The sequence below is a fragment of the Hyperolius riggenbachi genome, chromosome 6 (assembly GCF_040937935.1).
Source record: "Hyperolius riggenbachi isolate aHypRig1 chromosome 6, aHypRig1.pri, whole genome shotgun sequence".
Taxonomy (NCBI): Eukaryota; Metazoa; Chordata; class Amphibia; order Anura; family Hyperoliidae; genus Hyperolius; species Hyperolius riggenbachi.
Genome location: NC_090651.1, coordinates 90,807,368 through 90,824,154, shown reverse-complemented (window position 1 = coordinate 90,824,154; position 16,787 = coordinate 90,807,368). Strand labels below are relative to the sequence as shown.

At 46.2% G+C, this 16,787-nt stretch overlaps 1 protein-coding gene across 5 annotated transcripts in view; it reads left to right on the top strand.

The window, feature by feature from the left end:
* The window catches only part of SEC16B (SEC16 homolog B, endoplasmic reticulum export factor), a 391,505-nt gene that overhangs the window by 101,027 nt on the left and 273,691 nt on the right, over positions 1-16,787 (top strand). For all 5 annotated transcript variants that reach the window (XM_068239647.1, XM_068239646.1, XM_068239648.1 and 2 more), the window contains exons 8-9: positions 11,732-11,886; positions 14,630-14,691. In XM_068239647.1, the coding sequence (XP_068095748.1) occupies positions 11,732-11,886; positions 14,630-14,691 (217 nt within the window). The remainder of the gene's footprint in view (positions 1-11,731; positions 11,887-14,629; positions 14,692-16,787) is intronic.

The following is a 16,787-nucleotide window of genomic DNA, read 5'->3' as shown; positions in this document are numbered from 1 at the left end:
CACAGACAGGGCCGGCCTTAGGCTTTACAGCGCCCTGAGCGAAGCCTGATTATGGTGCCCCCCCCTCATCCTACACATACACACACACACAAGGAATAGGTAATATTGGGATGGACAGACAGACACATATATATACATTGAGAGAGAGAGAGAGAGAGAGAGAGAGATGGATGGAGGGAGGTAGGGGGGGAGAGAGAGAGAGAGAGACATACAGAGAGAGAGAGAGACATACAGAGAGAGAGAGAGACATACAGAGAGAGAGATAGGGACATAGAGAGAGAGAGAGAGAGAGCAGGAGGAAAGAGAGAGAGAGGAAGAGGAGGAGGAAAGAGAGAGAGAGAAAGGGAGAGAAGGAAAGAGAGAGAGAGAGAGAGGAGGAAAGAGAGAGAGAGAGAGAGAGAGGGGGGAGGAGGAGGAGGAAAGAGAGAGAGAGAGAGAGAGAGGAGGAAAGAGAGAGAGAGAGAGAGGAGGAAAGAGAGAGAGAGAGAGAGAGAGAGAGAGGAGGAAAGAGAGAGAGAGAGGAGGAAAGAGAGACAGAGAGAGGAGGAAAGAGAGAGAGACAGAGAGAGGAGAGGGAGAGACAGAGAGGAGGAAAGAGAGACAGAGAGGAGGAAGGAGACAGAGAGGAGGAAAGAGAGACAGAGAGGAGGAAAGAGAGACAGAGAGGAGGAAAGAGAGACAGAGAGGAGGAAAGAGAGACAGAGGGGAGGAAAGAGAGACAGAGGAGAGGAAAGAGAGACAGAGGGGAGGAAAGAGAGACAGAGGGGAGGAGAGAGAGACAGAGGGGAGGAGAGAGAGACAGAGGGGAGGAAAGAGAGAGGAGAGAGAGACAGAGGGGAGGAGAGAGACAGAGGGGAGGAGAGAGAGACAGAGGGGAGGAGAGAGAGACAGAGGGGAGGAAAGAGAGACAGAGGGGAGGAAAGAGAGACAGAGGGGAGGAAAGAGAGACAGAGGGGAGGAAAGAGAGACAGAGGGGAGGAAAGAGAGACAGGGGAGGAGAGAGAGACAGAGGGGAGGAAAGAGAGACAGAGGGGAGGAAAGAGAGACAGAGGGGAGGAAAGAGAGACAGAGGGGAGGAAAGAGAGACAGAGGGGAGGAAAGAGAGACAGAGGGGAGGAAAGAGAGAGGAGGGAGAGACAGAGAGAGGAGGGAGAGACAGAGAGAGGAGGGAGAGACAGAGAGAGGAGGGAGAGACAGAGAGAGGAGGGAGAGACAGAGAGAGGAGGGAGAGACAGAGAGGAGGGAGAGACAGAGAGGACGAGAGAGACAGACAGATATAGGGATGGAGGGATAGGAGGGAGAAAAAGAGAGAGAGAAAAACATAGGGGGGGGGGGAGGGTGAGAGGGATGGATGGATAGATAGATAGATAGGATATAGGAATAGATAATCTAGGGACATATATGAGAGAGAGAGAGACAGAGCTATAGGGATGGATGTATGTTTGGGGAGAGAGAGAGAGACAGACAGATATAGATAGATGGATGCAGGGCCGGCCTTAGGCTTTACAGCGCCCTGAGCGAAGCCTGATTATGGTGCCCCCCCCCCTCATCCTACACATACACACACACACAAGGAATAGGTAATATTGGGATGGACAGACAGACACATATATATACATTGAGAGAGAGAGAGAGAGAGAGAGAGAGAGAGAGATGGATGGAGGGAGGTAGGGGGGGAGAGAGAGAGAGAGAGACATACAGAGAGAGAGAGAGACATACAGAGAGAGAGAGAGACATACAGAGAGAGAGATAGGGACATAGAGAGAGAGAGAGAGAGAGCAGGAGGAAAGAGAGAGAGAGGAAGAGGAGGAGGAAAGAGAGAGAGAGAAAGGGAGAGAAGGAAAGAGAGAGAGAGAGAGAGGAGGAAAGAGAGAGAGAGAGAGAGAGAGGGGGGAGGAGGAGGAGGAAAGAGAGAGAGAGAGAGAGAGAGAGAGAGAGGAGGAAAGAGAGAGAGAGAGAGAGAGAGGAGGAAAGAGAGAGAGAGAGAGAGAGAGGAGGAAAGAGAGAGAGAGAGGAGGAAAGAGAGACAGAGAGAGGAGGAAAGAGAGAGAGACAGAGAGAGGAGAGGGAGAGACAGAGAGGAGGAAAGAGAGACAGAGAGGAGGAAGGAGACAGAGAGGAGGAAAGAGAGACAGAGAGGAGGAAAGAGAGACAGAGAGGAGGAAAGAGAGACAGAGAGGAGGAAAGAGAGACAGAGGGGAGGAAAGAGAGACAGAGGGGAGGAAAGAGAGACAGAGGGGAGGAAAGAGAGACAGAGGGGAGGAAAGAGAGACAGAGGGGAGGAGAGAGAGACAGAGGGGAGGAGAGAGAGACAGAGGGGAGGAAAGAGAGAGGAGAGAGAGACAGAGGGGAGGAGAGAGAGACAGAGGGGAGGAGAGAGAGACAGAGGGGAGGAGAGAGAGACAGAGGGGAGGAAAGAGAGACAGAGGGGAGGAAAGAGAGACAGAGGGGAGGAAAGAGAGACAGAGGGGAGGAAAGAGAGACAGAGGGGAGGAAAGAGAGACAGGGGAGGAGAGAGAGACAGAGGGGAGGAAAGAGAGACAGAGGGGAGGAAAGAGAGACAGAGGGGAGGAAAGAGAGACAGAGGGGAGGAAAGAGAGACAGAGGGGAGGAAAGAGAGACAGAGGGGAGGAAAGAGAGACAGAGGGGAGGAAAGAGAGAGGAGGGAGAGACAGAGAGAGGAGGGAGAGACAGAGAGAGGAGGGAGAGACAGAGAGAGGAGGGAGAGACAGAGAGAGGAGGGAGAGACAGAGAGAGGAGGGAGAGACAGAGAGGAGGGAGAGACAGAGAGGACGAGAGAGACAGACAGATATAGGGATGGAGGGATAGGAGGGAGAAAAAGAGAGAGAGAAAAACATAGGGGGGGGGGAGGGTGAGAGGGATGGATGGATAGATAGATAGATAGGATATAGGAATAGATAATCTAGGGACATATATGAGAGAGAGAGAGACAGAGCTATAGGGATGGATGTATGTTTGGGGAGAGAGAGAGAGACAGACAGATATAGATAGATGGATGGATGGATGGATGGATGGGAGGAGTAGAGAGAGAGACAGATATATAGGGATGGATGGATGCATGCATGGGGAGATAGAGAGACAGACAGATATAGGGATGGATGGATGGATGGATGGATGGGAGGAGTAGAGAGAGAGACAGATATATAGGGATGGATGGATGCATGCATGGGGAGATAGAGAGACAGACAGATATAGGGATGGATGGATGGATGGATGGTAGGAGTAGAGAGAGGGGGAAGAGAGAGAGAGAGAGAGAGAGAGGGAGTGTGTGTGTGCTGCACAAAGTCCATTAAGGCTGCATTTCTATCTATGTAAAGCCCCCTGAGTGACTGACCTGCCTCTCTGCTGTCCCCCTTGCTTGCAGTTTGCTGGCACTCTGTGGGAGCTGGGCGATGTGCTCCTGTCACACAGACCTGTGGGCTGCAACAAGTTCCCCTCTGTGGTGGCTCCTTCCATCCCCGGCACTCAGACTGCCAGCCATGTAGTTCAGCGGTGGGTGGTCCAGCAGCATTGATGGCAGAGCGAGGGAAGCCGCTGTATACTTCAAATACAGGAAGTGCTCATTCAGGAAATTAACACTTCCTGTATTTGAGATACACAGCGCCACCACTGGGCTCCCTCTGTCATCACAGCTGCCGATTCACCCACAGCTGAACAGGGCTGACAGTGAGTGCCGGAGATCGGAGGGAGCCGCGAGTGAGGGGAATAGAAACCCCTGCACATGCGCCCCTTGGAGGCCGGCGCCCTGTGCGACCGCTCCGGTCGCACAGGTCAAAGGCCGGCCGTGGACACAGAGAGAGACACCACACTTATAACATGTTGTTTTCTCCCAGGATTTGGATCTGAAACCAGAACAGAGCAATTCTGCATTTTTAAAAACAGAAAACCGACGTTTAATAAAAGTTTAAAATGCAATCTAATTGAAAGTGAAAGACATCAAACACCATTTAATTATAGAAATTAAAACCCCTGACTATTGAAAAGCACATCACAAAGCTGTGAAAGAAATGCAAGATTTCCTCTTTAATCATTGCAGTTACTCTCAAATTTCTGCAATACCCAAAAGGCCTTTGCTGCAGTGTTATTGAACAAATTAAGCAACATGCTTTCTTTCTAATGAAACAATCGTGGGACTTGCCTTTCATCTTCGTCCAGTATCTCCGCTTCTCACTGCAAAAGCCAAGTCTAATCTAGGCAAACCAGGGCTGGACAAAGCAATTTATTATACAGATCTCAAATCCAGGCCAGCTTCATTGAAAGGGACACTAAATGAAATTATAGAAATGCATAAAATGTACCTAGAGAAAATGCTGCTGTAATGTTTCTCATCTAAATCACTAAATCACTATGTACGTTTTATTGTTGTATTATCACCATCGGTTCACTGGATTCTCCTCTTTATAAAGAGCGGTAAGGTGGACTAAAGCATGGTGCCTACTTTCAGTTATGATTGGCCAATCACTGACCAATTTTACCACCTCCATGTAATATGCTCCTATGCTACCCAATCTGCTCATAGTATTCAAGATCTGTTGATCCATATACTACATGTAGGTGGTAGAATTGGTCAGTGATTGGCCAAACATAATTGAAAGTGTGTACCAGGTTTTACTGCCAGTTTACCATTTTCAAAAACTTTGTGCACAAAAATCAGCAAGAATCTTTTCACAGTTTTTTTATTGCTACTCATTGAATTGATGCTGCATTGTAGTGAATTCCCTGAAGAAACTCCCTTGGCCAAGGGCTGCCTGCCCACACCCACAACAACCTCTTTAAAGCATACCTGAAGTGACGTGAGATAAATATAGGTACATATAGTGGTAGTCCTACTAAGAAATCATCTGAAGTACTTTTCTGTTTTCCTGTACAGCAAGTGTTAAAGGAAACCTTAGGTGAGAGACATATAGAGGCTGACATTTATTTCCTTTTAAAAGATGCACATTACAAATTCACAAAATATGCGCTTTAGGAATGACACTGCACTCCGTGGTTCGCGTTTAAAATATGTCAATGTGCAAACATAAAATCTAAAAGATAATAAAATAAAAACGCGCTCACATGTCTCCAGGACACAAAGGGTTACAGTCTCACAGTTCTGTAGTTCATAAATCTCCACAGAGCTCAACTTGCAGGAGTAGTAAACTTTTCATCCAACTCTGTGCCAGGACAATCACATCCACATGCAATAAAAATACATAGCGTAAACCTGCAACTACTAGTTGCTCTAGGACAGAACCCACCACCAGAGTAATCAAGGTGTGTGGATGCCAGAGACCACCTCAGACCAGCACCAGTGCCAGGACCCCCCTCTGTGTCCGCACTCACCACGCTAGCCTCCCAAGTCTCCGGAGGTAGGATTTAACAGTAGGAGGGGGAAACAGCCAGTCACACCTTTCCAATGCACTCTAGTCCAGCACACACTGCCACTAAGAGACACTGATATAGCGTAACTCCGTTATTTAATAAAAAGTGTTAAAAACAAATGCACTCACAAGTGTCAGTGGATCAGAAGTACATAGCATAACAGCCAGGGTCCCCCGGGAAAACACTCAGCTGCTGCAGTATCAGATCCTCTTTCACTCGCTCTCTCTCCCAGCATTACTTCCTATCCCTCGTGTGTTAAAGCTCCGCCCTGTACATTTCGTCATGCTAATGACTCATCAGGGGCTGTTGAGTCATTGGCATGACTCCTGCTGTTAAATCCTACCTCCGGAGACTTGGGAGGCTAGCGCGGTGAGTGCGGACACAGAGGGGGGTCCTGGCACTGGTGCTGGTCTGAGGTGGTCTCTGGCATCCACACACCTTGATTACTCTGGTGGTGGGTTCTGTCCTAGAGCAACTAGTAGTTGCAGGTTTACGCTATGTATTGTCTTTTCTTTTATTGCATGTGGATGTGATTGTCCTGGCACAGAGTTGGATGAACAGTTTACTACTCCTGCAAGTGGAGCCCTGTGGAGATTTATGAACTACAGAACTGTGAAAAGATGCACATTACCTGGCTGTCCTGCTGATCCACTGCACCATAGACCCTGAGCAAGCATGCAGGTCAGATGTTTCAGACAAAAATCTGACAAGATTAGCTGCATGCTATTTTCGGATGTGTGATTCAGACACTACTGATATCAGAATGAACAGGACTTCCAGGCAACTGGCATTATTTAAAAAGAAATAAATGTAGCAGCCTCCATATACCATATTTTTCGGACCATAAGATGCACCTTTTCTCCCCAAAAAGTGCGTGTGTGGGGGGAAAGTCAGTGCATCTTTTGGTCCAAACAATACAATTTGGGTCGGTGCCAGGTGACCCCCCCCCCCTCTTAAGAACATGTGCAGTGGTTTGCTACCACCACACCTGCTGAACACTGCCGCTGCTCCATTTCTTACCTGGAACTGATGGACTTGCGGGTAGGACCAGGCCCCGTCATTGGAGCCAACCACTGCACTCGTTGAGTAGCAGTGACATATTCAATGTCAGTGGGTGTTGTTCCTTGAACAACGTCCACTGACACCTGATAGGTCACTGATACTCAGTGAGAGCAGTGATTGGCCTGAATGAGGGAGCCTTAGTCCTGGAATCATCTCCTCCTCTCCGCCCCTTCCCTTGGCGGTACGGGACCACCGTATCGGCTTGGATTGGCTGCGGGGCATAGTGGAACAGCCGGGCCACCAGGCAGGCAGAACTGAGCAGAGAGAAGGTAGGTGGCTGGCAGGGGTGAGGAAGGGATGTAGAGACAGCCAGCCGTGGCGATGTTCAAAGCCCATCATTAGGGGGATCCTGGAGGGGGAGACTGGGGGACTAAGGAGGACACAGGGGGACAGGAGGACACACGGGGGGGGGGGGGGGCAGAGGAGGTCACAAGAGGGGCAAAGGAGGACACAGGGACAGAGGAGTACAAGGAGGACACAAGAGGTACAAGAAAGGTGAAAGGAGAACACAAGGGGGCATAAATGGTTGTAGAAGATCCACAAGATCTTCTATGATTTTTGTCTTCTAGACCAGTGATCTGCAAACTTGGCTCTCCAGCTGTTAAGAAACTACAAGTCCCACAATGCATTGCGGGAGTCTGACAGCCACAGTCACGATTCATAAAGGCAAATGCATTGTGGGACTGGTAGTTCCTTAACAGCTGGAGAGCCAAGTTTGCAGATCACTGTTCTAGACCAAGGTGGGTCTTATGGTCAGGAGCATCTTATGGTCCAAAAATATGGCAGTCTATTCATCTTGCTGTCCTAAAAAATTAAATTGAGGACAAAATACTTTTCTCTGGCCGGGTAAAACACTGCTGGTAACCTTTTAGAGCTGAAAAGGGTCATTACTTTTTGTTTGTTTTGTAGCTAACTGAAGCAGATTTTATATCAGCTAACTGAGGAATATTTTACATCAGACTGGCATGGCCACTATTAATTTTTAAAAGGAACCTGAAGTTAAAGGAATACGGAGGCTATTACCTTCACTCCCCTATAAATAATGCTGGTTTCCTGGCTGTCATGTTGAACTTTTGGCTTTGTTTTTTTCACACCTTCACAAGCAGGCGTCCAGTGAAGTCGGACGAGAATAAAAGCATTTGATCTGTATGCTCATTCTGGGTCAATGATTTAAAATATCAGCACAAAAGTCAGGCAGCTGGCTGTGACAAACTTATCTGGTGTTGTCTCTGGAGGCTGCTCTGACAATGTTGAGCAGCTGCAAGAAGCTTCCTCTTTCTCTTTCTTCAGACGCATCCCCGGCTCTCCTGTAGATGTGAGTCAGCGTGTTGTTTCTGGCAGTCTCCCTAGACTGCCAGAAACAACACGTGCAGCTCAGAGCTGTCTTTATAGGTTAAGGAGGCGTGTCTGAGGTGTGTCAGCTGATTCCTGTGGTCAGCTGACACTTGCTGCAGGGATGTTGCTGATTGGTCCGATTTTCCTAGGGGCTTGGTCTGTGATCTATTCCTTCTATATAAACCCAGGGCATTCAGTTACTCGCTGTCTGTTATAGCTATCAGTACGCTGAGCACTGGACCTTGCCTTGCTATTGTGCTATAAGTCAGCTAGTTTTTCAGAGCTATCTATATATGCAGACCCTGTCGATATACAGTGGCTTGCAAAAATATTCGCCCCCCCTTGAAGTTTTCCATATTTTGTCATATTACTGCCACAAACATGCATCAATGTTATTGGAATTCCACGTGAAAGACCAATACAAAGTGGTGTACATGTGAGAAGCGGATCGAAAATCATACATCATTCCAAACATTTTTTACAAATCAATAACTGCAAAGTGGGGTGTGCGTAATTATTCGCCCCCCTGAGTCAATACTTTGTAGAACCACCTTTTGCTGCAATTACAGCTGACAGTCTTTTAGGGTATGTCTCTACCAGCTCTGCACATCTAGAGACTGAAATCCTTGCCCATTCTTCTTTGCAAAACAGCTCCAGCTCAGTCAGATTAGATGGACAGCGTTTGTGAACAGCAGTTTTCAGATCTTGCCACAGATTCTCGATTGGATTTAGATCTGGACTTTGACTGGGCCATTCTAACACATGGATATGTTTTGTTTTAAACCATTCCATTGTTGCCCTGGCTTTATCTTTAGGGTCGTTGTCCTGCTGGAAGGTGAACCTTCGACCCAGTCTCAAGTCTTTTGCAGACTCCAAGAGGTTTTCTTCCAAGATTGCCCTATATTTGGCTCCATCCATCTACCCATAAGCTTTGACCAGCTTCCCTGTCCATGCTGAAGTGAAGCAACCCCAGAGCATGATGCTGCCACCACCATATTTGACAGTGGGGATGGTGTGTTCTGCGTGATGTGCAGTGTTAGTTTTCTGCCACACATAGGGTTTTGCATTTTGGCCAAAAAGTTCCATTTTGGTCTCATCTGACCAGAGCACCTTCTTCCACATGTTTGCTGTGTCCCCCACATGGCTTGTGGCAAACTGCAAACAGGACTTCTTATGCTTTTCTGTTAACAATGGCTTTCTTCTCGCCACTCTTCCATAAAGGCCAACTTTGTGCAGTGCACGACTAATAGTTGTCCTATGGACAGATTCCCCCACCTGAGGTGTAGATCTCTGCAGCTCGTCCAGAGTCTCCATGGGCCTCTTGACTGCATTTCTGATCAGCGATCTCCTTGTTCGGCCTGTGAGTTTAGGTACACTGCCTTGTCGTGGTAGGTTTACAGTTGTGCCATACTCCTTCCATTTCTGAATGATCGCTTGAACAGTGCTCTGTGGGATGTTCAAGGCTTTGGAAATCTTTTTGTAGCCTAAGCCTGCTTTAAATTTCTCAATAAAGTTTTCCCTGACCTGTCTGGTGTGTTCTTTGGACTTCATGGTGTTGTTGCTCCCAATATTCTCTTAGACAACCTCTGAGGCCGACACAGAGCAGATGCATTTGTACTGACATTAGATTACACACAGGTGCACTTTATTTAGTCATTAGCACCCATCAGGCAATGTCTATAGGCAACTGACTGCTCTCAGATCAAAGGGGGCTGAATAATTATGCACACCCCTCTTTGCAGTTATTGATTTGTAAAAAATGTTTGGAATCATGTGTGCTTTTCGTTCCACTTCTCACGTGTACACCACTTTGTATTGGTCTTTCACGTGGAATTCCAATAAAATTGATTCATGTTTGTGGCAGTAATGTAACAAAATGTGGAAAACTTCAAGGGGGCCGAATACTTTTGCAAGCCACTGTATATGTACTCTAGATAGATCAGTCTTGTATATTGTATAGTATATTGTATATTCTCCTGATTGTTATCCTGTGTATGACCCGGCGTGCCCCTCACTTTGATTAGTCTCATCCTTCCTGTACTACAGAAATCTGATACTGAGTTCTGACCTCGGCCTGTTTACGACTCTTTCTCTGCCTTATCCTCCCTATACTGCAGTCATCTGATACTCAGTTTTGACCTCGGCCTGTTAACTACTCTGATTTTGTCTGACTCCTGGTACCTCTGTTTCTGATACGTATATGACCTTTGGCTATTCCCGACTTCTCGATTTCTATATATCTGCTAAGTACCTAGTGCCCCAGGCATCACACTGGCATTATTTATGCCAGGATGGAAATGTCAGCCTCCATATTACTCTCACTTCAGGTTGCCTTTAGAAATGCAGTAAAACACACACAATTAATTATATCATAAGTTTAATTTCAGTTCAATAGTTGATGGTCACTGTCTTTTGTCAGTTCTGATAATTGGTGGGACAGGCGAATCTTCTGACAGGCAGCTGCACATACTCAAACCTTTTGGGAACTGTAGAACATCACTGGACAGATAATGTTCATGTAGGAAGTGACATCACACAGAAATTACACTTGACATGGCTGTTAAGTGTACCCACACCATGATTTAGGTCTAGGTGGTTTGCAACACATATGGGCACCAGCTGGGACGATCCAGGACCCAGAAATTATTAGCTCTGCCATGCTGCAGCAGATAAAGGCATGACATAATGACTTGGGGCTAAGGACGGCATGAGGGGTTTGGTGAGCAGACACCGGGAGCACAGGAGGACGGGGGCAGAAATGGAGAGCATAGGAAGTGTGATGTAAGCAGAGATAGTGGGTACACAGAGAGTGATTTGAACAGAGAAGAGGAGTTCATGAGTGTGCTGTGAGGAGAGATGGAAGCACAGACCCCTGGTGTGAACAGAGGTCAGGAGTACAGGAAGGATGGTATTAGGAGAGCTGCTCAGCACAGGGAGGGTGGTATAGCATACATACCGTATTGTAGCCATCTATGGGTTTCCTAAACTAACAAGGAGCTCACACTTCATTTCTTTGCAACCATGACAACTATTCTTTGTTTGGAGTACATATAACTCATTGACTGATTGCCGTTGCTCAACACGGATCGGAATCTGATCCCTTGGGGTAACATCGCTGGGCCGAGACTGTACATATGGAGTCAGCTATTTGGGGAGGGATATGGCCGACGAAGTGCCGCAGACTTGACGTCACATGGCAGATTGCTTGTCGGGCGGGGGTCAGGGACTACTGTATACACAGCAGATTATTGGCAGAGCTGGTCGTTATTTGCTGCCTCAGCAGACTTTAAAGTAAACCTGAGATGAATAAATAGAAAGAAAAATATACTTACCTGGGGCTTCCTCTACCCCTCCAGGCTAATTGGTCCCTCGCTGTCCTCCTCCACCACCTAGTTCATCCGGTAGATGCCGTGTTATGTTCGCCAGTCACTGCGTGCTGTTCATTCATGGCCCGACCACATGTGCCCATTGGCGGGAGCCTTCTGGGCCTGTGCAGTACTACTGCACAGGCGCAAAATGCTCCCAGCTGCGGGGGCGTGACGGGGCACACGTGGCCGGACTGTGCCTGTGCCGACTGGCAAACATAACGGGGCATCTGCCAGAGGATCTAGACGTGGAGGAGGTTGGCGAGGGACCAATTAGCCTAACTGGGTATGGGACTTTAGAAACATTGTGGAATGGTTGTGTGTTAGATGTGCAGAAAAACTCCATAGGCAAACTTATATAGTGACAGCATTCACCTTTTCCGTGTATAGGGATGAGCTGATGGGTGTGTATTTTTCTCAGTCACCAGAGTGGAAAGAAGGTCAAAGTGTTTTTATAATGAGTCTTTTTAGATACCACTCAAGTCAAGACAGTGTCATGATTTTCCACTTCTCTGAAGTATAACATTGCACTAATATTAGTTATAGAATGCAATATAATATAAATGTATATATTTTTTTTAAAGAGACACTGGAATGCACACCACAGCCTACAGCCCCGATGAAGTTTTCTCTGCCACATGTCAGTGTGTGTTTTGGAGCTCAGGGACAGCTGGTCAGGGTGCAACCCAACTTCCCTGATGAAGGCCAGCCTGCACTTGTGGAGATACACAGTATGGAGGTAAAATAGGACAATAATTGTTGATGATGGTAAAGATTAGTGTTGGTGATCGAACTCGGGATCCTGCATTCAGAAACGTGCATAATGCCAATTACTGCACCGAAGCTAGTGGACAGGATCACGGGGAGGTCAGTCATGTATGGTTCACGCCATTCACGTGACTTCCATGCTTCCGCCTTCCGGTGTGGTATGATGAAGTATTGGAGTCAAACGAAGAATAATGTGGACACCAACCCCGTGAGCCTGCCCACTAGCTTCAGGGCTTAAAGTGGATCCGAGATAAACTTTTACTCATTGCATAATTGTGTTTCTTTCATATAGTTTATAGGGCATTCCTCAAGCCAAATACTTTTTATGTTTTGTTTGAATACTCTAATTCCCTATAAACTAAACAAGCCCCGCCCACAGCTTCTCCAGAATGCCTTGGCACTGTAGCAAGGGCTTATGGGAACTTAGTCTGGGCAGGAGGAGGAGGAGGATACTAGCCAGAGATTTCAGAGGCAGAGGGGAGGAGGGAGGAGGAGAGGGTTCTGAATTTGTCACATTACACACAGGCAAGCTGATAGCATCTCCAGCACTCAATACAATACAATAACCTTTCTATAGCGCTTTTCTCCCATAGGACTCAAAGCGCTTAGGCACAGATTCAGTAATTGATAGTAGGATGAAGTATTCACACAACAAAAGTTTTATTTCTGCAAATGCCAAACTGAACAGGTGGGTTTTCAGTCTGGATTTAAACACGTCCAGGGATGGAGCTGTCCTGATCACTCAGCCTGTGACAAACAGAACATGGCTTCCCTAATTGTATCACAGGAATAAATAACCATAAACTGTTGAAGCTGTTTGCAGCTGGATTTGCTAAACTATCTAAACTTTAGATAAGATATATAGACAAGTTACTTGTTATAGTTAGTTTTTCATCTTGGATCCGCTTTAAGTGCGGTGTTGACATTAGTCGGATTTCTGAATGCAGAAGCCCAAATTCAAACAGCAACAGTAGTAAAGATAGTCTTCAAACTAATTTCCACAAAAAAAATCCTTTGTTCCAGTAATGTGTTCAGCGATTACTCGCATTTTATGCTCAACTCGTACAAATACATAAATCTGGCCTTATTTCACCATTGTGTTATCATTAGGGATGGTCAATTAGATGCAAATAATTCAAAGTTGTTGCTAACTTAATGGTTATTTTTATGGAACTTCCTGTAAAGAAAATCTGTGAGGAGAAATACATACCCTAAAATCAAACCGATAGATAGATATGCGGCAGCCCTGCACATTACATAATTCCCATAGATCCAGCTTGAGGTTACCGCTCTGAGCTGCGGATTTCCATTTCGAGCCTGACTCTGGGTTAGCACTAAGGAGCTTAAAGCAAACCATGATATGTGCATGACCAATTGCCGTCCTGCGGACAAACCAACCCCTTAATTTTACTTCCCCCCTTTTCCTTAAATAACATCAAAAACTCTATGTTTAATACAAAACACTCGGACTGCATGTTTGACTTTGGAATTTTAAGGCCAATGCAGCCCATTTATTAACCTTAATAACATTTTAATATAAAACGATAACTATTCACTTGCAGGGCAAAGCGTCCAGAGCTACTTCAACAATCGAAATTAAACAACACATTCTCTTTCTGGGCATGCGGCTCAATCCGGCCCCCAGCCGCACCAACAGACTCGGGAACAGCGGCATGCCCCTTATCAACTGTTCTTCTTATCGCTCCATTAGTTTGTTACGTGAGGAAGTCACCTAAGTGAAATCCTCAAAGTCATCCTTCCTTCACCATTCTCCAGACACCTTGCCCCGCCAGCTGCAATGACAAACCGCCTACCTATCTACCCTTAACGGGCGGGTGGGCGGGAAACTTTCTCCTGCGTCTCCCTTTGGCTTCTGACTCCTCCCTTCCTTCCAGCTCCTTCTCTCTCTCCCAGCTCTGTCCTGTCACGCCTCCTCCTACCACTTCCTGCCTCTTTCTCCAACACTTAACCCTCACCCTGCCGGACTATGTCCAGCACTATCATGTTGGCCTTCCTTATGCTCCCTCCTGTCACTTATTCCAGGCCTTGCTGATGTGTGAAATTCACTGGAGGCTTGATACTTCCTTTTCCTCAGCCCATCGTTCCAGCACTGTACACCAGAAAAGCTGTCTGGGGACTTGAGTAGTTCTGAAGAGCTGTTTGGTCAAATCACTTTACCAGGTGATAGTGCTGGAGGAAGGTCACACATAGCAGATGATATAATCAATGTCTAGGAGAAACCTGACTTGGATTGAGTGGCCAGTGTGAGGCTATGGTTGCTAACTTCCAATCTATTTTTTCTTTGATGTGCAGTATTATTATTTTAGTATTATTTAGCCAACATCTTCCACGGTGCTGTACAGAGTATATACTCTTGTCACTAACTGTCCCTCAGAGAGGCTCACAATCGAATCCCTACCATAGTCCATCGTAGATTAGGGCCAATTTAGGGGAAGCCAATTAACTTATCAGTATGTTTTTGGGATGTGTCAGGAGGAAGCACATACAAACATAGGGGGAACATACAAAATCTTGGCAAGTAGTGCCCTGGCTGCGATTCAAACCGGGTACCCAGGCGAGAGTGCTATCCACTACGTCACCGTGCTGCCCACACTACGCCGCCGTGCTGCCTACAAGTGGGATCATGTGGTGTATATATGTAACATTATGTGTCCATGGACTGATTTTTTTTTTCTCTTTTTACTTTTGTGTAGGTTATACTTAGTGAAACCAAAGAACAAGAAGAGATGATGAACTTTCCAGGCCCTGTACAGAGGTCAGTTGTTGCAGGATGTTTAGATGTTTCATTGACATCTGTAGTCAAGTGTTTACTGTTTACATCAGCATCAGCTTGTATTTTGCATAAATGTGCTGCTGTGCAGTTTTCAGTGATTTCTAACTGTGTAGAAGATGTGCCATATGTGTTTAGGACATTACAGAAAGTCTCCATATTTAGAGATGGGGGGCACAATGCATAATGGCTAGCGCTCGTGTCTTGCAGAGCTGGGATCCCCGGTTGACTCTGGGCCAGGATGTTTATGGAGTTTATATGTTCTCCCCATGCTTGTGTGGGCTTCCCCTCCAATAGACATACAGATAAGTCAATTGGCTTCCACCAAAAATAGCCATGAACTGGGATGGACTTATGTTTACAACTATGGTGTGGAATAGATTGTGAAAATTAGAGACATATCATAACTACAGACTCTGTAAAGCACCGCAGAAGATGTCAGCACTATATAAATTAATAAAATAAACAATAAAAATAGCCACGGGTATCAAAGAGCTGTTAGGTTAATTTCACATTGGGTTGTTGCATTGCACAATGAGGTGTGAATTGTTCATGGACTTTGAATTGCACCGTGTTAGAGTGTGCGAAACAGTGTCCGCTACAACACAAGGTGAAAGTGACTTTAAAGTACACCTGAATGGAAAAAAAAAACAGCAATATACTGGATGGTCCAGAGGCTTCCCAGATCCTTCTGCAGTCCACCGATCCAGCGCAGAGACCCTCTGTACCTATTTGGCTTAGTGCAAACCCAATACATTTCTTCTGGCTGTGCTCGCATAGACGAGTGCATCCAGAGTGGGCATGCGCAAGTACGGTGTTAAAAAAGTTTTGCAAAAGCAGTTTTGTTCTACTGGGCATGCCTTACTCAGGTATACCTAGTCCATATGCACTCTTCCATGGTAGGGAGCACAGCGGGCAGGGGCCATATTTGACTTCCATTGAATCAAATAAGTACAGAGGGTCCCGGTACTGAATCGGTGGACTGCAGGAGGATTGCTGAGATACAGTGGGATGCGAAAGTTTGGGCAACCCTGTTAATCGACATGATTTTTCTGTGTAAATTGTTGGTTGTTACAATAAAAAAATGTCAGTTAAATATATCATATAGGAGACACACAGTGATGTTTGAGAAGTGAAATGAAGTTTATTGTATTTATAGAAAGTGTGCAATAATTGTTTAAATAAAATTAGGCAGGTGCATAAATATGGGCACTCCTGTCATTTTATTGATTCCAAAATCTTTAGAACTAATTATTGGAACTCAAATTGGCTCGGTAAGCTCAGTGACCCCTGACCTACATACACAGGTGAATCCAATTATGAGAAAGAGTATTTAAGGGGGTAAATTGTAAGTTTCCCTTCTCTTTTAATTTTTTCTGAAGAGTAGCAACATGGGGGTCTCAAAACAACTCTCAACTGACCTGAAGACAAAGATTGTACATCATCATGGTTTAGGGGAAGGATACAGAAAGCTATCTCAGAGATTTCAGCTGTCTGTTTCCACAGTTAGGAACATATTGAGGAAGTGGAAGACCACAGGCTCAAGTTAAGGCTTGAAGTGGCAGACCAAGAAAAATCTCAGATAGACTGAAGCAACGAATGGTGAGAACAGTCAGAGTCAACCCACAGACCAGTGGCTAGTTGTGGCGGCAGCACCCTTTTTTTCCCCAGATTCCACAGTGTAGCAAGTATAGTTAGCCCAGTATAGCAAGTACAGTTACCACAGTATAGCAAGTACAGTTAGCCCAGTGTAGCCAGTAGTTACCCCAGTATAGCAAGTACAGTTAGCCCAGAATAGCAAGTACAGTAAGCCCAGAATAGCAAGTACAGTTAGCCCAGAATAGCAAGTACAGTTAGCCCAGTATAGCAAGTACAGTTGCCTCCGTGTATAGCAAGTACAGTTAGCCCAGTATAGCAGGTATAGTTAGCCCAGTATAGCAAGTACAGTTAGCCCAGTATAGCAAGTATAGTTAGCCCAGTATAGCCAGTAGTTAGCCCAGTATTGCTGCCCCAGTGTCGCTGGTAGTTAGCCCAGTGTAGCCAGTAGTTAGCCCAGTATAGCTGCCCCAGTGTCGCCAGTA